This window comes from Mus caroli, chromosome 2 (genome assembly GCF_900094665.2).
Source record: "Mus caroli chromosome 2, CAROLI_EIJ_v1.1, whole genome shotgun sequence".
Taxonomy (NCBI): Eukaryota; Metazoa; Chordata; class Mammalia; order Rodentia; family Muridae; genus Mus; species Mus caroli.
In genome coordinates this window covers 152,650,829-152,677,671 of record NC_034571.1, presented here as the reverse complement: position 1 = coordinate 152,677,671, position 26,843 = coordinate 152,650,829, and the positions used below count along the sequence as shown (strand labels likewise).

At 48.9% G+C, this 26,843-nt stretch overlaps 2 protein-coding genes across 9 annotated transcripts in view; one reads left to right on the top strand and one right to left on the bottom strand.

The window, feature by feature from the left end:
- Positions 1–8,532, top strand: part of Zhx3 (zinc fingers and homeoboxes 3) — a 122,332-nt gene extending 113,800 nt beyond the window's left edge. For all 8 annotated transcript variants that reach the window (XM_029471365.1, XM_021157000.2, XM_029471379.1 and 5 more), the window contains one exon: positions 2,703–8,532. In XM_029471365.1, coding sequence (XP_029327225.1) covers positions 2,703–2,713 — 11 coding nt within the window. In that variant the 3' untranslated portion in view covers positions 2,714–8,532. The remainder of the gene's footprint in view (positions 1–2,702) is intronic.
- Positions 8,533–10,978: 2,446 nt separating this feature from the next.
- Plcg1 (phospholipase C gamma 1) overlaps positions 10,979–26,843 on the bottom strand; it is a 31,829-nt gene continuing 15,964 nt past the window's right edge. Inside the window, exons 3-33 of the mRNA XM_021156992.2 lie at positions 26,355–26,507; positions 26,152–26,245; positions 25,948–25,995; positions 23,223–23,307; positions 23,041–23,124; positions 22,802–22,836; positions 22,569–22,641; positions 22,389–22,490; positions 22,074–22,192; positions 21,901–21,986; positions 21,706–21,826; positions 20,920–21,088; positions 20,710–20,832; positions 20,530–20,631; positions 20,263–20,450; positions 19,789–19,989; positions 19,592–19,711; positions 19,332–19,512; positions 18,449–18,526; positions 17,622–17,725; positions 17,300–17,396; positions 16,983–17,052; positions 16,141–16,298; positions 14,725–14,821; positions 14,369–14,593; positions 14,146–14,294; positions 13,076–13,190; positions 12,804–12,965; positions 12,622–12,710; positions 12,347–12,531; positions 10,979–12,176 (exon numbers count right to left, since the gene is read on the bottom strand). Of these exons, the coding sequence (XP_021012651.1) occupies positions 12,134–12,176; positions 12,347–12,531; positions 12,622–12,710; positions 12,804–12,965; positions 13,076–13,190; positions 14,146–14,294; positions 14,369–14,593; positions 14,725–14,821; positions 16,141–16,298; positions 16,983–17,052; positions 17,300–17,396; positions 17,622–17,725; positions 18,449–18,526; positions 19,332–19,512; positions 19,592–19,711; positions 19,789–19,989; positions 20,263–20,450; positions 20,530–20,631; positions 20,710–20,832; positions 20,920–21,088; positions 21,706–21,826; positions 21,901–21,986; positions 22,074–22,192; positions 22,389–22,490; positions 22,569–22,641; positions 22,802–22,836; positions 23,041–23,124; positions 23,223–23,307; positions 25,948–25,995; positions 26,152–26,245; positions 26,355–26,507 (3,656 nt within the window). The 3' untranslated portion in view covers positions 10,979–12,133. The remainder of the gene's footprint in view (positions 12,177–12,346; positions 12,532–12,621; positions 12,711–12,803; positions 12,966–13,075; positions 13,191–14,145; positions 14,295–14,368; positions 14,594–14,724; positions 14,822–16,140; positions 16,299–16,982; positions 17,053–17,299; positions 17,397–17,621; positions 17,726–18,448; positions 18,527–19,331; positions 19,513–19,591; positions 19,712–19,788; positions 19,990–20,262; positions 20,451–20,529; positions 20,632–20,709; positions 20,833–20,919; positions 21,089–21,705; positions 21,827–21,900; positions 21,987–22,073; positions 22,193–22,388; positions 22,491–22,568; positions 22,642–22,801; positions 22,837–23,040; positions 23,125–23,222; positions 23,308–25,947; positions 25,996–26,151; positions 26,246–26,354; positions 26,508–26,843) is intronic.

The window sequence follows — 26,843 nt, the reverse complement described above, 5'->3', positions numbered from 1 at the left end:
TCAGCCTGCTCTCTTATAGAACCCCAGACTACCAGCCCAGAGATGGCACCACCCACAAGGGGCCTTTCCCCCTTGATCACTAATTGAGAAAATGCCTTACAGCTGGATCTCATGGAGGCATTTCGTCAACCGAAGCTCCTTTTTCTGTGATAACTCCAGCTGTGTCAAGTTGACACAAAACTAGCCAGTACAGGGTCTAAATAACACAGAAAGTGAGTGGTGTCAGGTTGGATTGTTTCAAGTTTATAGCATTATTATGATCCCCAAGTTAAGCAATAAAATAACAAAATACAAAGGAGTCAAGCTGAGCACACTAAGAAAAGTAAATATCCAAAATGACAGTAAGGGAGGGTTTAAAAATAAAAACCAAATAAGACCAAAAAAAAAAAAATAGCTGGGTGGCAGGAATCAGTAATCACATACAATGTCAATGGATTAAGTTGTTCTAAAGACAAAGATTGCCATATTGGACCAAAACCATACAGGAACCATCCATTTACTGTATGTAAAGATTCACTTTAAATACAGGGACACAAAAGAAGTCAAAGGTAAAGGATCGAAAGAAAATTACCAGTGGTTGGAGTCTTTACTGAGGTGTTTCCAGGTGTCTCTCTCTCTCTCTCTCCCTCCCTCCCTCCCTCCCTCCCTCCCTCTCTCTCTCCTTTTCTCTCGGTGTGTGTGTGTGTGTGTGTGTGTGTTTTCAAGAAAGGGTTTTTCTATGTAGCATTGTTTGTTCTGGAACTTGCTGCCAGGCTGGCCTCAAACTCACAGAGACCTGCCTCTGCCTTCTAAGTGCTGGGATAAAAGACGTGTGTCATTACCACCCTGCCTAGTTCCTAGTCTCTTATCCAAAAACCTGAAATATCAGAGATCACACAGATGTACAGAAGCAGCAAGATAACTCCCTTCCAGGGAGACACTATGATGATTGACAATGGACCTCTACTGGCCTCCCAAGCTGTCATGTAATACACAGACATACATGCAGGAAATACACCCATAGACATGAAAATTATTTTTTTAAAGATAAAAAATTGTTTAAGATTAAGATGTTTTGTTTTTAGGGAAATGCATATGAAACAATAAAGGTCTACAATGAGATTCTAGCTCGCACTTCAATCAGCTGTTGTTAACATGTACACAAACAGAGCCAAAGGCATTGCTGAGGAGGTGGGGAGAGCCAGCTCCCTGATAACACTGCTGCTGTGGATGGATGTAAAGGGATTAAACCTTGGAAACCTCTTCAGTAGGTCTCAAGAAACAAACACAGGTTTCTCATCCAATCCTAAGTCTCACTCCTAGCACTGAAAAGAGGGCCTGAACTGACACTGACTGAATATTCAAAGCAGTAGAATTCACAAGTCTCCAAAGAAGGAAACAAGCTGTATACATCAACAATACAGGAATGGATAAATGTGCCACAGATGGATGGACGGACAGACTGACAGATAGATACACACATATACATATATAATAGAATGTTATTCAAGTATAAAAAGGAATACAATTCTGATACACTGCATGTGGATGGAACTTGAACACATAATGCTGAGTTAAATAAGCTAGCCACAGCCGGGCGTGGTGGCGTACGCCTTTAATCCCAGCACTCGGGAGGCAGAGGCAGGCGGATTTCTGAGTTCAAGGCCAGCCTGGTCTACAGAGTGAGTTCCAAGACAGCCAAGGCTACACAGAGAAACCCTGTCTCGAAAAACCAAAAAAAAAAAAAAAAAAAAATCTAGCCGGGCGTGGTGGCGTACGCCTTTAATCCCAGCACTCGGGAGGCAGAGGCAGGCGGATTTCTGAGTTCAAGGCCAGCCTGGTCTACAGAGTGAGTTCCAAGACAGCCAAGGCTACACAGAGAAACCCTGTCTCGAAAAACCAAAAAAAAAAAAAAAAAAATCTAGTCACAAAAGAGAAATAGTGTATGATTCTACTTTTATGAGGTCGACAAATTTATAGAGATTGAAGGTAGAATGTAAGCTTCTGAGAAGAATTGACAGTTATTATATAATGGATACAGAACTTCTATATAGGGTGTTGGTTCATAAATGTACATAAAACTAGTGAGATATAGTGTGGCTGTGATGAGAAATTTTGTGTTACGTGCATTGTACCATGGTGTGTTTTAAACTGGAGACAAGATGAGTGAGTGTAACAGGCATGGCAGAGCAGAGCAGAGCAGAGCGGCAAGGGCGGCCAAACCCTAGTGGTAGCTTGGCCTCCAAGGCTTGGCTGTTATCTGTACCATAGCTTCTTGTGCTCTCCAGCCAGCCTCAGTGGAAAGACCCTGTCAGTAAACATGGGATAAGAGCCTGTGATCAGCTGCCCTGACCTTGACTTCCAACTTGCAAGGTGTACATAAGATGTCAGAGCTCAGGGCTCTAGGGGCAGGAGGCAGGACTTTTAGAATACAAGGGCTAATAGGCATCAGGGGTCAGAGGCCGGGATGATGGGCTAGGTGAGTGACAGGAGCCTAAGATGTCTGAAGGCCTTGTCCAACTGAACCAGCATCTTGTCCTTGACCCACACTCTGCTCTTTCACCTCCCCTCAGGCTGGAGGGGACAGTGCCCTGGCATTCCTCATGGAATTAAGGAGTCCCCAACTCCAGTGATACCAGCCCAGGATAGTGAGGATAGGGCATCCCTGGGGACTGTACACGTTGTAGCTGTCATGGAGTGACAGGTATGTGTTTTCTCCTCAGAAACAGACTGAATTTGATCTTGATTACTCTGAAGGACCGGCCAGTCTGGGATGCTGTCTGCCATGTGGAAGGGCCAAACCTGCCACATATCATCTTGATGGCCAGCTGCCAGGCATCAGGAGAGCCTCTGGAGCCTCGCTGAACCCAGAACCTGCCACCGCCCCAGCCGCCTTCAGCCTGACACTTCTGAGCAAATAGCAATGGTTTCTCATCAGCCCATCTTCCTACAGAGCAGGACCTTTCCATGGCCTCCCAGGGACAAAGCAATTCAGATTGCATATATCTAGACCCAGAATCAAGTTACTAGCATATACAGCTACCTATATACATTTAATAAAGCATACTACTACAGACATTTTCAATACACAGGAACTCGGGTTACCAAAGCAGTACAGCTCTGACAATGCCATGTCTGTTTTCTGGGAAGCTGAGACCATAGGGACCCTCATCCTCTGCAACAGCGGGAGTCCCAGGCACGCTCAGAACTGCACCAGGCCTGGCCCTACTTGTCTTCTCAAGGGAACAGATTGTTGGAAGAGATCTCTGCATCACTGAGTGGAGGCAAGCCACATTTTGTGCCAGGCTTGTCTTGTGTTCTGATTGACAAAGAGCCCACTGTTACCTTCAGTTCTGAACACAACCAAGCTATGACATTACCATTGGATGCTAACCATTCTTTTTAGTTAACTGTAATTCTGGTTTTGTTTTTTTGTTTGTTTTTTGGGGTTTTTTTTTTTTTTTTTTTGAGTTTGAATCATGGACCAACTTCTCCATTATCAGATCAACTAAAGAAACCATTGTTGTAAAGCCCAATCTACTGACCTGTAGCTCCCTTCAGCCCTTCAATCTAGACGCCTTTAGAACAAAAGGAAAGTGATCAAAGTAGAGCCAATTGCTGTGGCTTTGGTCACCAAAGTGCTCAATGCCTCCTGCAGGTCAGAAGGAAATACATGGTGGCTGGAGGAAGAATGAGGCTGAAGGGCTTGGGAGATTTGAAGTGACTAGAGCTACAGTGTTCTTGAAGACCTGCAGGTCAGAGTTCCTGGCAAAATGCCTGTTACACCAAGGGCCCTGGCCAGCTACTGGTTTCATGATCCAGAGGTGCTGGACATCACTGGACAGATTCCCGTGAGGGTATTTTTAAAGTTCCACATTTATATTCCCAACCTGAGAAACAAGTACTCTATCTACTTTTGCCTAAGCCTCATGTCTTTTTAATTAAAATCACAAGAAATGGTGCCTTTGAAACAATGGAAAACTTCTTAGGGAACTGTACTAAACATTAAAGCCCCAGTCTCTCCTAGGCTGGCTTCTCTGAGAACAGTAGACAAAGCAGGGCAGGGGAGGGAAAGATGACAAACAGGATGTGTCATCATGGCCCCACTTACCTCTTGGAGATTCCCTCAGGAGACCCACAGGCAGGGCAAGAGCTTTGACCAAGAAGCAGTGGCCAACTTCCAGGTGTTCTCCTCCCTCCCTTCCCAGGGGAGGGGAATAGTCTGAGGATGAACATGGCGGCCTTCAGCCTTTTAGGAAAGAGGGCTTTTTTTGTAACCCAGGGCCCTGGAACCATTATAAGTTGTTTCTCCTGCCCTTCCTGTTCCCATAGGGATGGCCTCACATTTGATTGGAGTTTTTTATTTTGTTTTATTTTTGGGTTTTTTTTTTTTTTTGACTACTTGGCAAGTTTTGTAGCCTATTTTTATATCCTTTCTGTTTGGGGAGGGAAGCTATTTGGCCCCAAACCTTGAGGAATTGGAAAGGATAAATGGTGAGTGATTGTTTTTCTTCAGAGAACAGATGCCTGAACGTTTTCCAGAACGTGTTTGTATATGTGCAGATTTACATATCCATCTATACAGGACACATACTTATTTGATACTTTATTCATAAGTCGTACAGCTGATGTACATTTGAGTCTGTGTGTGAAGAGATAACAGTATCCTGGGCAGCCGGAGTAGCAGAGGAAGCCATCTGTCTAAGCATCTGTGTCTCACCTGAGCCCAGATGCCTGCTGGGCTGCACCTCCAGAGCCCTGCTGCACTAGCTGAACACTAGACTAAAAATGTCTCAACAATGTACACGGAACAGAAACATTGTTAGTTGGTGGACATTATGCAGGACACAGAGCAGCCTGGTCTCAGGCACTAGGTAGTCTTCTGGATGGGAAGTTGCAGTAACACTGGCTCCAGCACACCTTTCTCAGAACTGGTAATGGCAAGATTGTCCAGGTAAGAAACAAGTTGCTTCCTTTGCTCTTGGATAGGGGAGGGAAGTTGTGGCTTGGACCTTGTTTGATAGATAATGGTGAGGGAGGTGGTCATAGCGTTGGCACTCCAGGGAAGGGTTTTGGATACCAAGCATTGGTGCACTGACAGAGGAGTTGGGGTGTAGGTTGGCAGCTACCAGGTCTATGGTTACTATGTGACATCACAGTGGCCTTGTACAGTTGGAGGCTCAATAGAAGGCTGGCTGTGGCTGCTGAGGTGGGGTGGAATGTGCTTCTCCTAACAAGGTGTGCTTTGTGACATGGTGAGTCTTGCCCTATCTTCTGCACTCACTTGGACTTACCAGAGGCAGTACATTCTAAGTGTTTTTTGTGCTGGTCTTGTATATTGATTTTTTTCTACTCATATATGTTTGTCAGTTCAGTTATAGCTCAGAATCAACTCTAACAGAAACCCAAACTTATACATAAGCTTTGCATATTATTTGTAATTTTCTGATCAGAGACTTTTTTTTCCTTTTGGTAGTTGGGTGTGTTAGTGTTGGGAGTCCTTTCCCTAGATGACTTTGAGGTCTACTAGTGACTGTCCTTGCACTTTTCTCTTGGCTGAGTGTCAGCAGCTGCCAGTGAACAAAATACCTTAGCACAAGGGCACCCTCCCCTCTGGAAGCACAAGGAGAGTTGGGTGGGACCTGGTAGGTAGCTACCTATATCCTAAGTCTGTCTCCAGCTGGCCTTGGGTATGTGCTACTAGGAAGCTCAGCTGCATTCTCTAGACCCAGATGGCTCTCAGAGATTTTACTTGTTCTGACAGTAGCTATGTCATACCTGTGTCCCTTCCTCCCTGCTGGCCCTAGGACATCTGTCACACAGCTGCCTCCTGTGGAGGGTAGGGGTGAGGGGGCAACCTTGCTGGCTGGAGACTCATGCTGTCCTCTAGGTGAGTGTTGAGCTGTCCCTGTCTTGAGCCATTGCCTTTTGTCTTCCTAGTTTCTACATGGACCAAAATCCTCAGATTGGAGCAGCTCAGTCAGTGCCACTGTCACAGCCCAAAGGCACTTTCTGGGAAACCAGCCAAGGAAATCCTAAAACAAAACTTAGAATTTGTGTTTTTACTAAAGCCACTTTACAGATGAACTTATATTCATTTGCAAGGCTCTGTTTTCTGCAGTAGTCTTCTAGATACATAAAGGTCTTTGGTCAGCTCATCCTATCCAAATTTTGGCATGCTGCCTGGTTTTTCTTATACTAGACTAAGCCTTTTTTCTAGCATCCCTGATTTAGCTTCATCTTCTCCCATAAGAGCACACCGTTCACCACCAACCTTCCCAAACCTTTATGAGCTGATTTCCATGTGTTATAGCACTGGAGCCCACAGGCCTTTCTAAATAAGTACAGGTCTCCCAAGACTTGAGCCTGAATTATCCACATTGCAGTTTCTTCTGCTCAGTAGAGTAGGTAGGTTACTGAGCTCTATCCTCTAGGGCTAATAAGGCTGTTGAGGGTCTTCAGTGGAATGGCTGGGTTTAGTTTTGACTAATGACAGAACTGACGATCGTACTATCTGCTGTTTACATTGCTACCTAGCTTACTAGCTAGAAATCCAAAAGGAATGGGGTTCTCAGAGTCTGTTTCTGCCAAAGTCTGTGTTCTCTTATGCCTGGCCACCAGGGATGGCTGGCATCTAGGTAGTGGCAAGCCCAAATGTACTTTCCAGAATTTGTACTTTGTTGTGGTGTGAAAGCAGCTCAGAGAGTAAATGGACCTAGGACTGAGAGCCTGCTTTGTTCTGAGTGCTTATTAACTCTAGCCAGCAGTCCTATGAACTTGGACCCCCAGACTGGAAAACCAAAACAGGTTTTTCTAGTTCTGAGTCTAGTAGGAACACTTCTTCCCAACTCCATAAATTCTGGAGCAGGGATGTAAATCCAGAGAGTACACTTGGGCTGTCTACTACAGACTAAGGCAGATTCTGGTTGCTACAAGGAAGAGGTAGGCACCCACTTCCTTGGTTTTTCAGTCTCTTATGGATGCGGGACTGAGTGGATTCAGTGAAGTTACTACTCTGTTGTCTCTTCCCTCCCTGAAACATACCTTGCTGCTACTCTGGCAGGAACCAGGCAGAAGAGGGAGGACAGCTATTTGGCAGGGACTGTGCTACATGGTGTCTTCCTGCTGTTGACAAGGGTGGGCAGATGGCAAGTTAGAACACCTGAGAGGGGCTTGCATTGCACATTTACCTGCTATCAGTGCCACTTTTGTCAAGAGACTGGCATACTGTGCCCACAGTGGGCACCTGTATGTTAATAGTTTTTCTTGATCTATGCCTTTTGACACATGTTCCCTTCCATGGAAAGTGGGTGATTCAGTTTATTCAGAACTTGAGTTGAAGGTAAAACGCCTAGGATAAAGCCTGCTCAGACACTGAATATAAAAAGGACTGCTGTGCTCTGTTCTCCCCCAAGCAAGCACCAGAAGAGACCATGTCCAGTGGGCGGAAGTCTATTTATTATGTGGTCCTGCTAACCTGCAGTTAGTGCTACAGAAAGATCTTGTCCCTAGCTCCTGTCCACACATCTTGGTCTTGTTCTTGTAGCCCCATATGAGAAGGCTGGCTGCAGTGAGAGCGAACACCCATTCCTTAGCAGGATTCCAACACAAGTTAGGTTGCTCTGTGAAATTGGGTGGGCCAAGGGTAGGAGTGGTCACTCAGAGCACTGGTCTCTCTCCCATGCTTCTGAGTAGCTGGCTTTGTTCAGCTTTGCCAGGAAGGTCAGACTGTGTCATAATTGTTATTAAACACAGAAAATGAGCCAACCTTTTTCTGGCCCTTGCTGACTATTGTTCTTTGAGTTGTCCTAACATAGCCCTTGGGGAAATTGGGGAGGCAGCCAAAGACCTGCAGTGTCCTTGCTGACAATGTCTTGGATCCTGGTCCCCAGCACCTGCTTTGTGTCCTGATCTCAGTGTGGACGGCTTTGTTCTCAGGGGGCCCGACTGCTGAGAAGTACGGCTGGGGGTGATTTGAACAGTCTGCCTTTGGTGTGCTTCCTGTCTCCCAGGAACAGCTGAAGTGACTATCCTGGTGCTAAGTGAGGGTCACCTGCTACTGCGGCCAGCTGTGAAAGTGAACTAAGAAATAGCATATTCTGTCACACAGACCTATGTGTGGCCCTGGCTGGCCTCCTACCTGCCTGGCCGACTCACTTTGTAGACCAGGCTGGCCTCAGACTTGGGTGCTCTTCCTGCCTCTACCTCCCAAGCACTGAGTTACAGGCATGGGCCACACCTGGCTGGAGTGTATAAATCCTTCACCCTGGGAAACATTGGAATAGAAAGACAGCCTTTGCCTTTTGGTGTGGGCTGTGTGTGGTGGGAGGTGCGAGGATGACCTCTTCTGTCTGAGTCTCTGGGCCTCTTAAGGTCCCCCATGGGGATGCTGCTATTTCCAAGATGCAAATTGCACATTTCCTAGATTTTGTATCTGCAAATTTGGATAAGGGATGGGATGAGGGACAAAACTGCTTGTGTAGTGTGAATGGGCCTCGGTGGTACTTCCAATCTTTTAACTGTTCCTAAATAAAAATGTACAGACACTTCTTATCTGCTGTCTTTGTGTGTGGGAGTGAATTAATAAACAAAAATCTAAAATCCCTTCTATTGATTTTTGGGGGCAGGGGACAAATCTGACCCTTAAAAGTAAATAGGTATTGGGGCTTTCCTCAGCTCCCCATGAAGATTCCAGTTTTTGGAATTCTTTGTCTTCTGCATTCCTGAACTCACTGTGATGGCTTCCATGCAAAACTGTGCTGAGTATAAAGCAAATCTGATCTTAGAGCCATGAACTGGGGTGTGAGGGCATGGGCAAGTTTTCCTGTGTTCTTTTCTTTTTCTGTGTGAGAGAAGAGTTGTCAGTGAAGCATGACATTTGCTAAGGAGAGCCTGTCACCGTGCAGAAGGACCCTGGATCCTACTAGAGGACCAGTGTCATCCCGACACCTCCAAGCCTCATAGCAACTGGTTGTTGCTAGGATGCCCTCATTGGCCATAAAGAAAAGGGGACTCCCAAAATAAAGCCACCCGAGTGAAGCATCAAGATCTGCTCTTCCCCAAGGCCAGCTCAGGTCCTAAAGAAGTTGTGTGTTGAATCTAACAGCCAGGTCATAGAACTAACTAAACTAGGGCAATACCATCTCTTGAGTCCTTGGTGGGCAGGTTCAGAACACACTGGTGGAGATGGCAGGATCAGTCTGCAGGAAGCTGTAGAGTCTTCCTGGGAAGACACAGTGACCCATGGATGTAAATCCTCTGGGGATTTATATCCTAGGTAGGGGAAGCCTCTAAGGGAAAGATGCACTTAACTAAAATATAAGGCAGGTCTGGGCTTGTTTTGGTCACTAAGTTGGTTTGGTGGGGTAACCTCACACTCACTCAGCAGCTCTGATATGGTCAGAGGTAAGGAATAAGTTGAAAGACAAGTGACTGTTTAGTCCCTGTCCTCAGCTAAAGTCCAAGTGAGGCCCCAGCTCTCTCTGTTAGGGGCACAGCTACTTGTAATTTTTCTTAGTAAAGGCCACAAAATGTTTCTGCCTTTTAACCCCGCATTTCAGTCCTATACCCCTGAAGTCATAGGCAGTGCTCTTTTGTTAACGTGTTTTCACTGGTAACATTCAGTGGTCCCTCTTTACTTGTCTCTTGGCGTGTGTTCCTGAGATCACTGCCTTCCCTCCCAACCCCACTCTTTTGGATTCCTCTGCCAAAGCCAATGGTTCTCAACCTGACTTCTCATTTTCATGCTCCAGGGAGCAAAGCCCTGACAACAGGATTTCTCAGATGTACCTGAGGGTGTTTTTAAACAATGCTTGGCTGAGATTCTACAGGTCATAACCCAATGGGTGCAAAGTAATGTTAACCAAGCTGTCACATGTAGGGACACACTGGATGAATTAGGCAAGACAGCCACGAGGCACCAAGATGGGTCTCCTGGATCACTCAACAGTAATCAGGTTTACCTGGGGGGTTTAAGTAATGAAACTGATCCTTAAATCTGCTCCACTGAGAAGAAACTACTACCTGAAGGGAAATATGGTAAAGGGACAAGACGTGTGAATCACAGTTCTGTGAAGCTGCTTAGGAGGCAGTGCTGAGCCTCTCTGGGAGACTTGCTCAGAAAATGGAAATATCTATTGAGAATTAAGATGCTCAGCACCAAGCAAAGCTGTCATGCAGCAGTACTGAGTACTGGAAAACATGGCTCCTACCTTCTCCGGGGCCACAAGACTCAAGGATGAACTCAGAGAGTCTGAGGACCTGATACATTGTACCCACCATTTCCTGTGTGTGGAAGGATCCCTCCCCTCTGTCTGTGATGGGACAGGAAAACTTTGCATCAGTAGTGCTCAACCTTTCTAATGCTTCGGCTCTTTAATGCGGTCCCTCATGTTGTAATGAACCCCAACCATAAAGTTATTTCACTGCTACTTCATGACTAACTTTGCTGTTATAAGTCATAATGTAAATACCTGATATGTAAGGCATCTGATGTTGGGTCCCAAAGGGATTACAACACACAGGTTGAAATCCACTGCATTAGATGAAAGCTACAGACCCAGCCATCACCCAAATACTTATGCTCTGTGGCCTGAGCCAGCTAGTTCAGCACATGGTACACGCTGCTTCACTGTGGCATGGTTTTGTCCTGCTCCAGCAAAGTGCTGCAGCAAAGCCTCAGGAAGGAATAGGCCTTCCTCAGCATGGGAGGCACAGAGGTTCTAACTGGCAGATGAAGAGGCAAACAGACGCACCTGGCAGCACATAACCAAATGCTACTTTTTTGAAGTAGGTTTCTGTGCAATGGAGACTGAGCTTGCCCCTTGATGGGGTGGGTGGGCTTCAACAATACCATTAGAAGATGGGGTGGCAGAGGGGCATCACATTTTAGAGCCACAGGGAAGAGCTGTGTGACTTCCCAGGTCTCCAGGGATATTATACCACACTTGCTTCTATTCTTAATCACCATGTTCTCCTGAGCCCCCAAGAAAAAAACAAGTTAAAAGAAAAAGGACATGAGGATGATTTATTTGGCAGTCAGATCTTAAGAGGGCAGCAGAACTAGCAAATGGCCAACCCTGAGCCCAAATTTGGGCAGTGGGTTTGCGTGTGCTGATGCTGGCTATGCTGAGGCACCTTTGCACCCACAGGCCTGGACCCCAGCCTCTGTTCTCAGAGGTGAGGCTTACCTTCCCAACCTTCCCATCTCCTTTGCATCTTTTTACCAACTGCATAGAAACTGCACCAAGCAGCAGCTTAATTTGGTACCTACTGCCTGACTCCACTTACCTATCTCCATTCCTAAGGGAAAGCATATTGAGTCTTCTTTGTCATAAAAACAAAAAAGCTCACCAGGGTAGACATTACTCTTCTCTCTTCCTGCCCCTCCACCCTTCTTGACAGTGCCCTCTCCCAGTACAACACCCCATAGGCTGCTGTTCCCAAAGGCTCTGTGCTAGGTCTTCGCTTCCAAGGTGAGGAGCAGGACAGAATAACTTAGTTACAATACCACTGAGAAGAAAAAAAATTAATACTGCTATTTTTATCATGATCCCCTGTATCTTTCAGGCTGGGTAGTGTACCCAGCCATGGGCAATGTGCCCTTGTGCTGTGTCTTCCTCCATGGGCAGAGCAGAAGAGCCTTCTCCTTATAGGCCCTGCATTCCTCTGTCCTGGCTCCAGGGCCAAACTGCAGGACATTTACTCTTTCACCCTGTGGTTTTAAAGCTACAGGACAATGTAAACTTTGTTTCCCTGGTCCACCAAGGCTCTTCCTCCTTCTCCTCTTTCAGGAATGTGTCAGCAGCTCCTTGAGACCTCCTATGCCACCAACTGAGGCAACTTCTCTTTCCAAGGGGCTTCAGCCCTAGTCCTGGCCCAAGATGGAAGGACCCACCTCCGCATTCAGGGCCAGATGTGTGTGCTTAATTCGAGACACAGTACAGTTTTTTTTGCCTTCACCCAGAGCTGGGCAGGGAGGCCCAAAACAATACATTTCATTAATGGCTTGGTTTTATCTAGCCTTCACTGCTGGAATCCAGGCTCCAGGCTGTGAGACCAAGAAGGCTTTACAGTAGACAGCTCCCAGAGAACCCAGTTCATGGCATTCCACAGGTGGACAGCACCTGCTGCTCTCCAACAAGGTGGGGCCTGACTAGAGGCGGTTGTCTCCATTGACCCGAGTCCTTCTTGGGGCCCTGAACAGAAGTGAAGCGTCCTTACTGGCCTTGCAGCCAGACAGGACAACCTAAGACACACGGTTATCCCTTTTCCACAGAGGAGAAAGCTGCCAAAGGATTGATCTTTCTGGCTCCAACACCCTTCCTCCAAGGTCCCACACTGGCTAACTTCCCCTCATCTCCCTCACCTTCGTTCCCGACTGTCAAAATGGTCTGCAAGATGCTCCTGCGAGATGCGGAAATCTTCAAATGGCTGCTGGTATCTGGCTTCAAAGGACCCTTCCCGGCCCCGGACATGGAACAGCTGGCTGGAGGCATCTGAGGCCCGTTCCCTTAGGGATATGCCACTGAAAGGACTGAGGTCACCGTTCTCCTGCTCAGCAAGGGAAGTGCACAAAAGTTGAGGTCTCTTCTGCATCTCAGGGGCTATGACTGAACTCTCTGCTCACGCTGCTGTAGTTACCTTAGCAGGGAAAATGTCAATCTTGATGAGCAGGGAGGCCAACTCCAGGTCTTCACTGTAGTTGTTCTTCAAAGGCACTGCTCTATATCCTAGGAGAAATACCTGGCTCTCAGCCTATCAAGTGTCAAGCAAGTGGATAAGCCCCATCCTGACAGCAAGACTTTATAAGGAAGATTCCTCACCTGTCTTCAGGCCTTTTACTGGGAAAGTAGCCTGAGCCAAGAAGTTCTGGTCACTAAACATGTCTTCCTCATACACCACAAAGCGCAGAAAGGCAAACTCTGGGTTACTGATCTGGAAGTGGAAGGGCTTAGCGGGCCACACAGGGTTCAGTCCGTTGTCCACTGTGAAAGCAAGGGCAAAAGCTGAGGCCACATCTACGGGATGTGATGACTGGTGGAGAGGTCTTTAACACCCCAGGGGAATGACTGGTAATGAGGGAAGACTGACTTACCTACAAACTCCGTCTTTTGCTTGGTGCTGTCGTACTCAGCCCCAGCCACCTCAATCTCCACAAAAGGACACACAATACCCCGGCCATTCTTCGGCAGATGCCTGGCCCCCAGCACCTGTGAGGCAGGCAAGCAGGCAGAGATGGGGTGATGACATCTCCCCAGCACCCCCAAACATCCTCCCAGCAGAAGCTTGGGGAGCAAATCGTGGAGGAAAATGCACCATGGAGGCAGTATGCCCCCTGCTGGGCCCTGAAGGTGCTGCCCATTAGGCCCCTCATTGTTCATTCCAGAGCAAGCTGTTAGCTGTAAAACCCTGAGCTTTAGCTAAGTATCATGCGTACTTTGCAGTCCATTTTATGTTAAATCCATGTCTGTTCCAATGTGGGAATCTTTTAAATTATTCCACTTTAGAGGGGAAATCTGGAAAGTAGCAGTCATGTCCATCTGTGGCTTTGTGCTCCTAAGTGTGCTCAGCTGGCCATAGACTATCCTTACTCTTTCCAGACTCTGTTCAGGCCACCCCTGCCGATTCCCAGAGCGAGGGCTGAGCTGACCCTTGATCACAGCACTTCACCAGACATGGACTGGGGAGCTCTATTCTAGGAACTGGGAAAGGCAAACAGGCTGCTCGTCATGCTCTAGCAAGCTCAGGTTTTGCTTGGTCCTGCAGACAGGAGCCTGGCTCACCACAGGCCCCTTTTAGCCTGATTTGTGTCATTCTGACCAGGCTCTTCCTTCCAGGTAGTGACTTTTCACAGGTTAGCTTTAACCTGACATCCTAACTCATTTGTGCCAAAAACTGGCCATGATCAGCCATGCTACCCCTGGGATCCCAACCTCACAGAGAACCTGTAGCTGGATTTCCACTTCAGATGGTCCTACTTCAAGCTCAAGAATAGACCAAGATGAGTTCTCTTCCCCAACGTAAAGCAGAAATGCTGCTCACCTCTGGCTCTGTACCCTTTCCCACTTGTGCTGACCCACCTGGTCCCCACCTTCTTAGCAGGTTTAGTATCAATGTTCTTCATAACCCTTTCCCACCCTGAAGAACCCAGACAAATATGCTCACCTCAATGCAAATGACACAGGGTTCCAGACCTCGGAGACTGCTCTTATCAAAGGGGTCAAAGGCTTCGTCTCTCATGGTGCTTGGCTGCAGCACATAGCCACAATGCCCACCAGCCATGAAGAGGGCCTGGTTCATCTGCATAGGCTTGTCTGCAAGAGTGGGATTAGTGTGCTCCAGTGGAACTGCCCTAAGTGTCTCTCCCCACCCACAGAGACCCCCTCACCTGGGGTCTGGAAATTGAGTGCTACAAGCTGGCTGCCGCAGATCCACATGGGCAGAGGATCATAATTGGAGGAGTCCAGCCTCTGGCCCTTGGGGTAGATGCGAGAGAGCTGCAGCCGGTTGTACTGGAGGAACTTCTTGCCTTTGGCCTTGTTCACATACTTCTCAGCCTTGGTTTCCGGAAAGGAGGACATGTCCCGGTAACAAGCACGTTCTGTGCCAATCTCTGAGCCAAACAGTGAGAGCATGTATAGAGCGGCCCCCTTGTGTAGTGTGTGTAAGGGACAGGGTATTAAATACCACTCTCAAGCCACCAGCCCCTCAGCACACGCTCACCACACCTGGCCCCAGCCTTACTCTCTTCATCAAAGGGAACGGGCCGGCAGTAGACCACAAGCTCGGAAAGCTCCAAGGCGATCTTCTTCCTCCTCTCCATCATCTTCCCCTCAGTGAGCTGGTGACACACACAAGGCCCAGGCTGAGCCCTGCCCAGGAGAAGGAAGCTCCTACCAGCCTTGGGTACACACACACTTCAGGTGTTCTGAGGCCCTTTTCTCTCCTTGCACATTTTAAATAGCAGCAGACACTAAACAAAACTACTGGCTCCCAGTTTTGTCCAAAAATTATCTCTTTCTTCGTCTCTACAGATACACTTGTTCCCCAACCCTCTTGGGGTGGAAGTCTCACCATAACTTATGTGCCGAATGACCTCACATGAAGCTAAGGTCGGCAAGGCCTTCCCAATAATGCTTTCTGATTATTCTTTACCTAGCCTCGTCCTTCAGCAAAAACACTGCTTCCTGGTTCCCTGAAGCACTAAGGCCTTAAGCCCACTTGGCAATGTGTGTGCCTTAGACGACCTTACCATCTCATGTCCCCATGGCCAATGCAGCCTTCCTCCTCCCATCCCCGATCTTAGCGACAGCCTACTCAGGCACTCCCCACACTGCTCTTTGTAGTCTTTCCTTCAGGGGCTCCACTATTTACAATCTTTCTTTTCATTCCAGGCTAAATCCAGGGTCTAGCCTGCCAGTCACTGGATCTTTCAGTACCTTGCCTTCCAGGGCACACTAACAAAATCCTCAGCATTGTGTCTGTCCCCAGTCACAAATTTGCTCACCAAATGTGCTGGGGGGACAGGCTCTAAGTAGAAGCTTCCATACATCTACAAATGCTTCGCCAGGCTCAATGGAAGAGGGCTCCTCCAGAAAGCTGGTCCTTCCAAACAAATACATGCTACCCACTATCCACAAACTCCAACTCCCACTCTGAACTCCCTACAACCCACTACTGTCCAACCTTCTCATGACACTAAGACACCTCAATAGTGTCACTAGGAATATCTGCTGCTTTTAAAGCTAAAGGACACCATACCTCTGTGGCCCTCAGCATAGCAAAGTTCCACTGTTGTGGGTATCTGCAACTTCTCTGCCTCCTGTCCCAGACCCATACCCTGTCACAAATGTTTACGTAAACCCTCTTCCTCTCTTGTAAGCCTGATCTGACTCCTGCTGCCAGCCCAGGACCTCTCTTCCCTCTTGCCTTATACTCATTCGGGTGATCCAGAGTCCTTAATGGTCAACATTTCCTAAGCCCATCCATCACAATCCTGTCTTGAGTCTGTTCTTTTGGGTGCCTTATCTAAGGCCTGGCCACATCAGTTGCCTTCTCTAGAGGAGCTAGCTGGGGGTTAGAGGCCTTGGCTCCTGGGCAGGCCCACATGTTGTTCTCACAGATCCCAGTAGCACTTTCTAAGCTGTGGCAGGTTCTCACCCTGGCATCTGCAGTCTGGGCAACTTCACGGATCTTTTTCACCCAGTCCTGTAACTCCTCCTGTGAGTCAGCTGCAACATCCAGGGACCACTGAGCCACTGACGGCATGCTGATGGAGAAGACGAAGAGCCGGTTGTTTTTGCCCTCAGGACGGATTGCTGTTGGGGTTAAAATAATACAGGGCTAGGAATGCTCTCTGGGCTTTCTAATACTGTGAACCCTTCAATATGGTTCCAACCATAAAATTTTTTCATTGATATTTCATAATTTTGCTATTTATTAATTATACTGTAAATATCTGATATGCAGCATATCTTATATGCAGCATATCTGATATGCAAACCCTGTGAAAGGGTTGTTAGGCCTCCAAAGGGATTAAAACCCACAGGTTGAGAACCACAGTCATGGATACTGGCTCAAAAGAATTCATTCCATTTCTTCCTGGCCATACTTATAAGCAGGCAAAATTGGTATATAGAATTTACAGAGGATACTGTAGCTCAGACATACCATAGTAGTTATGGTGGAACCAAGGCTCCAACCCAGCTGTGACTCATGCCCCTTCCTTGGAGCCATGCATTGTAACCCATCTCCAAGCTTCTGTCACAATGCTGTGGTCTAAACCATTAGGACTGGATGTCAGTCTGTCAACATCTCTGCCAACTTTTGACTCCACTGTACTTGGCAGAGGGTAAAATTTGGAGATGACAAAAGAGTCTGGGATTTCCAGAGTATAAGAGTAGCCTCTGGAACTCGGCCACTGGGTTCCTCTCCAGAAGCAGGGGGAGTGACAAGGACACCCCGACACTAAGAGGAATCATGAGCTAGGAATTAGATCTCACCGATCTGACAAGCTGGCACATCTAAGACCCCTCGCAGCAAGTCCCCCAGTGGGCTGTTTTCATCCAGGTGCTGTAGGAAGCAAAACCCGAGAATGGTCAGCATTGCTGCCGCACACTCAGCCGAGGGAACTTTTTGACCATCTTTTAGATCTCCTCATGACCAGCCAAGCATGACATAGGTACAACAGAGACTAGAGTGTAGCCACACAGGATGTGTGGCTCACAGATGACAGGAAGGCCTGGGTGTGATAGACACATCAAAAGAAAACCTGGGGACAGGGAAACAAACCCGTGACACAGAGTGGTTCCAGACATACCTCCCTCTCAGGCTCTAGGACTGCTGGATTGATCATCTCTTCCACATAGTTTGAGGGGAACCACAGCTGCTTCTTCCCACCATAGTCCCCTCGCCACCTGTGGAAGCCACAGGGTACTGACTCCAGCAACTGCCCCACACTCACAGGCTCTTCCTGGGGGATTCCCACACATAAGTCAGGCCAAGGCAGACACTGCTAGTGAGCATGAGGCAGATGCTCTCAAAGCATACTATCACAAGTGCTTTCAGTGACAACTCCACAGAGGCCCCGGCCTCCTGTCCCACCACACCACAGGCTTTCTAGCCTGGATGGCTTGTCTCACCAGCCACCATCTTGCTTTTCCACATTCTGGATGATGGCACTCTTGGTGAAGGTCAGCTCATCCTCTCTCTGGGCCTTGTAGTCGAAGAGGGCTTTTACTGCACACTGCAGAGGTAAGACAGTGGGATTGGATTGTGTGGAGTAAAGCAGAGGGCAGTCCCCATCCCTTAACCCAGTACAGCAAATGTGTATACATGTGCCTACATGTGCCTGGGCTTACACTAGTGGGCAGTACCACTGTTGGCAAGTGACCCTAGACACAGTTCTCAATGCTGTCTTGGGGTAAGTTTCAGAAAAAGCAGGATGGGAAGACAGAGGGTTTTCTCCAGGGAAATTCTTGACCACCCAGGTAGAGTCTTTGGCACTCTGTCTGGGGTCTGCTCCCACAAGCCAGGGCTGAGGTCCAGTAAGAGTAAGTGCACAGCCCTGTGGAGCTCCCTCCATAGTTAAGACTCTTACAGGGCAATGTGCTACATTAAAGAAAAGGTCAAAACCAAGAAGTCCCTAAGATTTTCATAATGAAGGGAATGACTGGACAGTGTGCCATCTGGCCCCTGTTCTACTTACTACCCATGGAAGACACGGGGATCACTCTGAAGGAATGGTGCCAAAGGGCCAGTTCTAACCCAAGACACTGGCTATAAAGTGGTTGATCCCTGGAGGTTTATGGTCATTTACCAACCACACATCTTAAAATCTCTTGAGCCTCAGAAAACCACAACTAACACTTGTTTCTCCACACCTACCACAAAAGGGCCCAAAATACAGAAATATAAGCCCCAAGCAGTAGGGAACTTGTGGCTTCCTGTGTCAAGCACAGACATTTACCTTGAAAGTTGGCATAGGGTTTGCCTCCACATAGAAACCAGGGTTGCGGCCCTCATATAGTGCCCCATAATCGGGTTCCTGGAAACAGGACACATTGTGATCTATCACCACCCCAGAACTGAGATAAATGCAGCTGCTAGCTCCCATTGCCCAGTTTCTGAAGCACAGCTGGCCTCTTCTACAAGACATTTGCCCCAGCTCATTGGTCCCTGGCCTACAAGAATCCCCTCCTCAACTTCCAAGGGGAGGGTGCCTGTAGGGACTTGATCCCACACTCCTTTTGCCCTCTTACCCCACATCCACCACTGTGGCTCCTGCAGCTGGAGTTCCCTGCTGCTGAGCTGCCAGCAACACCACATACTTAATGTTTGTTCAGTGGCTGAGCTCACAGTCAGGAAGAAGTCCAGCACACCTCTCCTGACTTCAGGGAACAGCATGACCCTGACCAGGTTATCATGTCACAACTGACAACTCTCAACCAATCCTGTGTGAGATGCCTGCCTTCTATTAAAAACCACAACACTGGTCCAAGACCCTTGTACTACCAAGCCACGGTCTTCCCTCCAGAGCCTTCCCACAGAACAAACACATCTATACATTTGCACCTACTCTGCCCTCTGCCCCATACACTCCAGACCAAGTCCATGTGAGCTCCTAGACCTTGCCACCTACAGCTTAGCTCATGGGGACTTTGTCTGAATACCCAGGCATGGCTCAGGTGCCACTTCCTCCAGCTACACACCATGGTTCCCAGTTACTCCTAGAGCTCTCATGTGAACTTAAACACCCCAAGATGAGTTTTCAGCACATTCAGACAGTGGTACATTGTGAATGTCCTCTAACTATACTCGTATCCCTGCTCCCCCATCCCCGGCCTTCTCACAGCTGTCCCAATCTTCTCCAGTGCCTCCTCGTTGATGGGGTAGCGTAGCTTCATTTTGCGGTACAGGGGGTGCTTCTCATAGTAGCTGATGAGGTCAACCAGGCTGTCAAACTCAGAGTTCCCCAGCATCACAGTCTGGCCTTCCTGCTGTACTCGGCAGTGCTTGATCTTTCCCTCAGCCCTTCACAATAACAGGACAGTCAGCAAGGAAGACAGCCCAGACCCCAGCAAGAACCCACAGCTGTCCCAGCATGCCTCACCGGAAAGAGATGGCGTATGAGTTAGGCTCATTGCGTTTCCGCACCAGGAAGGCCCCATCCCGGGGCACTCGCATCAGCATATGTTCAGCCTGAGCTCTAGTCAGGCTTGCATGGTACCACCTGAAAACGAACAGAGTTAGGCCCTGGCCAATCAGTCCTACCATTACCCCTGCTCCCCTCCCTGTCCCTGCCCTCACTCTTTGCTTTCATGGGCATTCGTCTGTGGAACAGGCTCTGAAAGGCGCATCTCAAACTCATTGCAGCGCAGGGGTACTTGCTGATAATGTGTGATGAGGTCATAGAGAGAGTCAAAGACAAGGTTATCTGTCAAGAAGAACTTAGGAGTCCCAGCATCCTGCCGGGAATGGATGCGGCAGTGCTGGACTTTCCCATTCCGCCTGAGGGAAGATAGGATGGGAGAGGTGTCAAAAGCAGGTCAGAGCTTCAAAGAATACATAACTAGGCAAGGCATAACATTTCAAAAAGGGAGGCCATTCTCCAAAGAAGCTTGGAGGAAGACATACACATCAAACATACATGTTTAAGTTCACACATGCCTGTGTAAGAATGAATTGTGTTTTATGGAAAACCTAGACCCAAGGCTAAAATGTTAACCAATTATGTCTAGGTATAGTAGACTAAACATGGGTATGGTGCTAGATGTGGGTTACCAGAAGGACAGCGTGTAGTCACCCACGAAGGTCTCACTTTCTCGCACTAGGAAGGAGCCATCAGGAGCCCCAGTCTCTATGCAGTACTCAGTGAGCAGGCGCTCAGCAATGTGCCGCCCATCACGTCCAGCCCCGAGCTTCCCGTGGAACCACTTCTCACTCGAGTGCAGCTCTGTGCTGCTGCTGGCCTAGACAAGATGACAGCAAAGATACCCAGTGACTGTCAAGTTCTCATTCAGCTGACCCCACGCCCCTCAACAATTCTACCTCCTTCGGCTCCTCTTCATCCTCATTGCCCTGGTCACTGTTGGTCTCCTCAGAGTAGTAGATCTTGCTGCTCGTCAGAACGAAGTAGTGGGGATACCACTCCTGGAGGAGACCAAAGGGGACCTGTAAGCCAGAGTTCAACACACTGCCCCACCATGTCCAGGCTCAGCTAGACCTCACATGATTCACGGGGTCCTCCAAGTAGAGGATACCATTCTTGATGGAGTTACTGATGTCATTCTCGGAGTACATCACAGAGGTAGGCACCTCCTCATAGGCACTGCCCTCAGCCAGCTTCTTGTGCTGTGGAAGCAGACCAGGTCATGGCAAAACCATTCCACACCTAGCCCATCTCCTAATGCAAGGTTTCTACTGCCAACGATGCCACACCTTAATAAGGATCTTCCTCTTGAGCTGGTTGGGAGAAGGAAGCCCATCAGCAGCAATGTCCACAGGCTTGGTAAGGAGTGTGTCGCCAAGCACCTTTCTGAAGTGCTGAGCCATGTTTCTCTGCTGGGCAATGCTGCAGTGGTCCTCGATGGACAGGATGACTGGGTACCTGAAGGCAACGGGCCAGGACAGTAACACTGCTGCTACAGTTACTGTGATTCAAATCTCAGTCCAAACAGTTCCTTACAGAGTGAAATAATGGGAGTCAAGGCCCTGGGGCACCTTATCCACAGGACCCCTCTGAAGAGATGGAGCCCTGGAGTTGGGGTGGGGGCACATCAGGAGGCAGTGGGAACCAAGAAGAGGCAAGTGTTGCAGAGGGGGAGCCTCGTGAGTTGCTGAGCTGGCCTAGCAAAAGACATTCCACACAAAATAGGTAAGGAAGGATGAGAATTAGCCCCCAGTGTAGCTTGTGGATCCTTTCAGTGCAGTGGGGACTATGGGCCTGGCAGTAGCTAGCAACTGAGACGGCTCATAGGAAACATTCTCTTCTGGGCAGTGAAGGAAATGGAGATAACCTGAGATCACAGCTACAGGCATGTGTTTTTGAGAATGAGATGCACTTCAGTGCTACCCAGAGAAGCAGGGAACAGAGGCAAGAACTCAGGAAACTGGCTGGGGTGAGAGCAGAGGAGACAGGAGGAATGGGAGCAAGCCATGCAAGCAGGGGATCCTAGGAGTGAAAGGACCTTCTGGAGGCTGCCCGTGATCTGCACGCCTACTCACTCGGAGGCTACGAAAGCATGCTCCTTGATGGTGTGCAGGACGTCAGAGAACTTGATCTTGGTGGTGAGAGTGTGCCCATGGTAAATGACTGGCATCCCATCTGGCCCATCCCAGCAGTCCACTAGGGAACAATATCACCACAGTCAAACAGGCAGGCCTCTCACCTTCCCTCTCCAAACCTTAGACCCAACGTACACTCAATGCAGCGACAGCCCATCCTCAGGCAGCGAGCATAGGCTTCCAGGGAGGACTCACTGGAGAACTGGTCCCCAGTCAGGTACCTGGATAAGCAAGGAGAGGTACATATGGTCTGGAGGGCCTTCCTCCCTCCTTAGGAAAGGTTGGATGAGCAGAAGAGGCTTACTCACGTATTATGTGAGGAGGAGATCCAATAGTGAGAGAGTGGGTTGTTCATGGTGTCTGGGCACACAGCATCCAGCTGTGAGTTCCACACACTATTCTCTTTGGAGAACAGGAAGGTGACAAGCTACAAGGGTAAATGTGGAGGAGAAAGTGAATGAGTGCTAGCTGCCACTTGGGATGGAAGCAGGTATTCAAGAGTGTGCTCATTCTCGACTCCACTGGCAAAGTAGGCAGTAGAGTGCATACCCAGCTTTCAGAGCACAGGTCAGCTCCAGTCACCCCCTGTTTTCTCTGACAGAGGTGGGAAAGGTGAGGCTCACCTCATCCAAGAACAAGTACGGCTCCTCAACCTCTCGCAAGGGGTCTCGAAGGAAGCTGAGCATGAATTCCTGCACCCGGAGCCGGTCCACAGCCCACAGCTCCTGCCAGGTAAAGGAGTCATGGAGGAGGCCACCAAGGATGAAGCCACCCTACAGCCTGACTCCCTGGCCCAGACATACCCCCTGGTATTCAAGAAGGAACTGCTGGAACTCAGAAAGGGACACCTGGCAATGCTCCGGCCGCTCTCCAGTCCTGCAGGGAGAAACCTAGTGTCTGGCACTGGCTGACAAAGGGCCCCGTCTAGTGTAGATACCCAGTGGTTCATTATGCCCCATCCCCATCCACCCACTGCTTCCCACCTGGATCTGAAACCACCCAGAGAAAAAGCCCAATCGGCTGTTCCAAACCAAACCTCAAAGCGCTGGTTTCCAAGAAGGGAAGGTCCATCTGCAGAGAACAGAATCTGGTCAGGAGGAGCCCTGGGAGACCGTGCAGGAAAGGGGCTCTAAGAAAAGGCTAGGGAGCAGATGCCCTGCGGAGGGGGGTGGCTAGAGTAATGGCACCAAAAAAACCTCCAAAGCAGGGCAGCAGGGCTATAAGAGAAGGCAGAGGAGTTGGGCCAAGGACAGGGAGGGTGGGAGGTCTATGCACCGTCTTCTGGGCGCTGTACATGAGGCTGCGGTACAGCTGAGCAAACTGCCCGTAGGTGATGTCCCCGCTGCGCTGTTCAAGGTCCTACATGGTATAGAGCAAGACTGCCAGTCAGGCCCCTTAGGAGGAGTCACTGGCCTCCCCCCTTTCCTTGCCAGAAGATAGCCCCAAGTGTCCATTACCGTCAGCCGCTCTCGGAGGAAGCGCATATTGGGGACTCGGTAGTTGACCTGAGACAGCATGTTCTTCAAGTCCTTGGCTGATATACTAAGGACAGAAAAAGGATTCCCTTTCGACTTTAGGCTGAGCCTAAGGGATGGACAGGTAAACACCTATACTCTGGGAACCTGCAGTCTTAAGAGCAACACTGTTTCAAACTTCATGCTGTGCTAGACAGAGGGAGTTCCTTCCTTTCTCTGGGCCTCAGTTTCTGCAGTGAAAGAGAAAAAGCCCAATAGCCACAAGTGACCAAGCTCAGGAAAGCAGGTCAGGCTGGGGTGGGAGGCAGAATAAGCCATTTCCAGCAGTTGCCCCCAGCTCTGATCTGCTGCCTGCACAGGGCAGGGCAGTGCCCACTGCCACTAACTGGGGCATCCCAGGACCCACAGTCCCCAGGATAGGTAGCAGGGAAGGAAGCACGGGCACCCTCAGCCACGTGTAACTGCTGCTGCTGAGCACACTACTGAGGCTTGACAGGAAACTGGCTCCAGGAAAAGAAGTCAGTCAGAGAGAGGGACAGAAGGGAAGAGAGAGGAGGGAGAGGGGAGGGAGACAGAGAGAGAAGAGAGTGTCAGTGCACTCTACCCTCTAGGCATAGCAGCTTGGACAACAACAGGATAAAAAAGCTGGAAAAGGATGCTCTCCTGGGAGGAGTGGGTGCTGGAGAGAGAGCACACCCTCTTCTGGCCTAAAGCCAGGCAAATTCCCTAAGGCTCGGATCTTCACCAATAATTGAATGTCCTGGAACAGTAGTTCCCAAAGTAATGCTGCGACCTTTTAATACAGATCCTCCTCACGTTGTGGTGACCTCCAACTAGAAAATTATTTTATCACTACTTCCTAACTGTAACTCTGCTACTGTTATGAATCCTAATGTAAATGTCTGCTACGCAGAAAGTCTTAGGTGACTCCTGGGAAAGGCTCATTCAACCCTCCCAAAGGGGTCGAGACCCACAGGTTGAGAACCAATGCACTAGAGTCAAGGTTCTGCAGGGAGCATTGGGTCACCTGACCCTCAGTCAGCCAGGAAGCTTCAGTCAAGCCTGTCTCCTCCCTTTCCCGCTGTCATAAAAATCATGCTGCTCTCTCCACCCTGCCCTGCTTATTACTCTGTGTTTGTTGCCCCTTCCTCTCTATGCAAAACTCTTTTTTAAAAAAGAGTATTTATTAATTAATTTATTTATTTATTGTATGTGAGTACATTGTTGCTGTCTTCAGACACACCAGAAGAGAGCATTGGAGCCCATTACAGATGGTTGTGAGCACCATGTGTTGCTGGGAATTGACCTCAGGACCTCTGAGTGCTCTTAACTGCTGAGTCATCCCTCCAGCGCTATGGAAAACTCTCACAAGACTCACCTGCAGCCCCCTCTGCCCCTAAGCTGCTCACCACGGGCTGAAGCTGCTTTCCCCACAACATTATTACTCAGAAGGGTTAAGCATACCCCTCCTTCCCTAGCTTCCCATGTGGAAGCAGTCTGCAGCTGGCCACTTGGCCTCTTCCCTTTTCTTGCTATCTGGGTCCCTGAGTTTTTATCTGGGACCCCAAGAGTTTCCATTTCACCTATCCACACCCCTGTGTTACTACCTCCAGCCCAACCTCCTCATTTGAACTCATTCTACCAGCCTGGTAACTCCATACCTCTCTACCTGGGAATCTATTATGCACCATAAAACTTACACCCACACTGGACCCTAAGCTCCCACAGTAAGTTCCTCCCACTGTCTTCTTGTCTCAGCCAATGGCAACTTTACTTCCCAGTTGCTCAAGTCAAAAGCCTATTGATCTCTGACTTTTTAGATGCAATTTTAAACAAAGAACATAGCCCAAATCCAGCTAATTCCTACTATTATTACTTCAACCTGAGCCCTCTCACCTACACCCAGAATGGTCGGACAGTATCTAACAGCCCTCTACAGCAGTATGATCTTAGTTGTGTTTGCCTAGTTTTATGTCTTCTTGACACAAGCCAGAGTCATCGGTAAAAGAGAGCTTCGATTGAGAAAATGCCTCTGTAAGATCCAGCTGTAGGCAAGCCTGCAGGGCATTTTCTTAATTAGTGATTGGTGTGGGAGGGCCCAGCCCTATGTTGGTGGGTGGGGGCACCTCTAGGCTGGTAGTCGTGGACTCTATAAGAAAGCAGGCTGAGTAAGTCATGGGGAGCAAGCCAGTAAGCAGCACCCCTCCATGGCCTCTGCATCAGCTCCTGCCTCCAGGTTCCTGCACTGTTTGAGTTCCTGACTCAAACAGTGGTTTCCTTTGGTGATCAACAGCAAGGAGGAAGCCAATTGAAGCTGAATAAACCCTTACCTCCCCAAGTTGCTGGTTCATGGTGTTTCACTGCAGCAATTGTAAGCCTAACTCTAGGCCAGAGCAGATCACTCCTCTACACATCCCATGGCTTCCTGCCTCTGGGGACTATCAGAGGGCCTTGCAACAGTACAAAGCAGCACTGACAGCAGGCCATCTGGTCTCTGCTTTCTCCAGCTCCTGGCCCTCTGGCTGCACTGCCAGTCACACCTAGAAGTCCAGAACTATCTCTGTACCCCACGCGCAGCAGCATGAACTACTTTTGTGTCAGAACCCCTAAGCCCTCCCAATGTAACTCAGTTCTATGGACCCTCTGGCTCCAATGCTCTGGATGCCTCTACCCACTGGTTAGGCATCCGCCTCAGCTTAGCACCTACCGATCCTCTCGGTTCCGATCCACTGAGTAGAACTGCTTCCGGAGCCACCTGAAGAGAGAGAAAAGCCTGAGGTAAGGGTCTCTTCTCAGCTAAGTTAAAGCCTGGGTAGAAGAGAAGTTACCGTGTGCACAGGAGACCTGCAGTCTCTGTCTCTTCCCTTGGTTCCGAGATGCACAGTTTTAACCACATGAAGACAATTCTTACCTCTCAATTTGCAGGGGTGTGGCTGCCTGCAGTGTATCCTCCATCAGCCAAGTTAAGCCCTTGATCCACATGTTCACTTCATCCTCAGATGTGGCTGTGAGCAAAGCAGTGGCTGAACCAAGGGCACACAGCTCCCACAAGAGCAAGTGTAGCTTGGGCTCCCCTTACCTACACCCCACCTCCTCTCAGCCCGTGTCTCCCACCTTGCAGGCTCAGGGTCTTCAAGCGGAATTCCATTCCATAGAGGATGACAAAGCAGTGTGATTGATCTGGCCGGAAGGCAGGGTCTTCTTGGTAGCGGTCAAAGTCCCGTGACGTCTTCCCTGGACGGATCTCCTTGATTTCTCGGATATCAACTGGGATGACAGTAAAGACCAAGGTCAAGCTAAGGTCCTCACAGTCAGCATCAAAGGGAGCAGAGCCTGCTCTCCTCAGTCACTTCCACACCGTCTTCCTCAGGGGCTGGACCACAAAGAGCAACCCTTTCTGACACAGACGAACCCACTCAATTACCCCAGGCAACAGAGAGTTGGGCTTATCTAAGAGTAGACCCTTTTGTTGTTCAAGGTGAAGGCTCTTGGGGACAAGGAGGTAAGTACATGTGTTACCCCTGCCCTATCTATGTCCCACTGCTGGCAGTACAGGTTATACACTCAGACCTGGAAAAGAACAGGGATCCCAAGCAGTTGGTT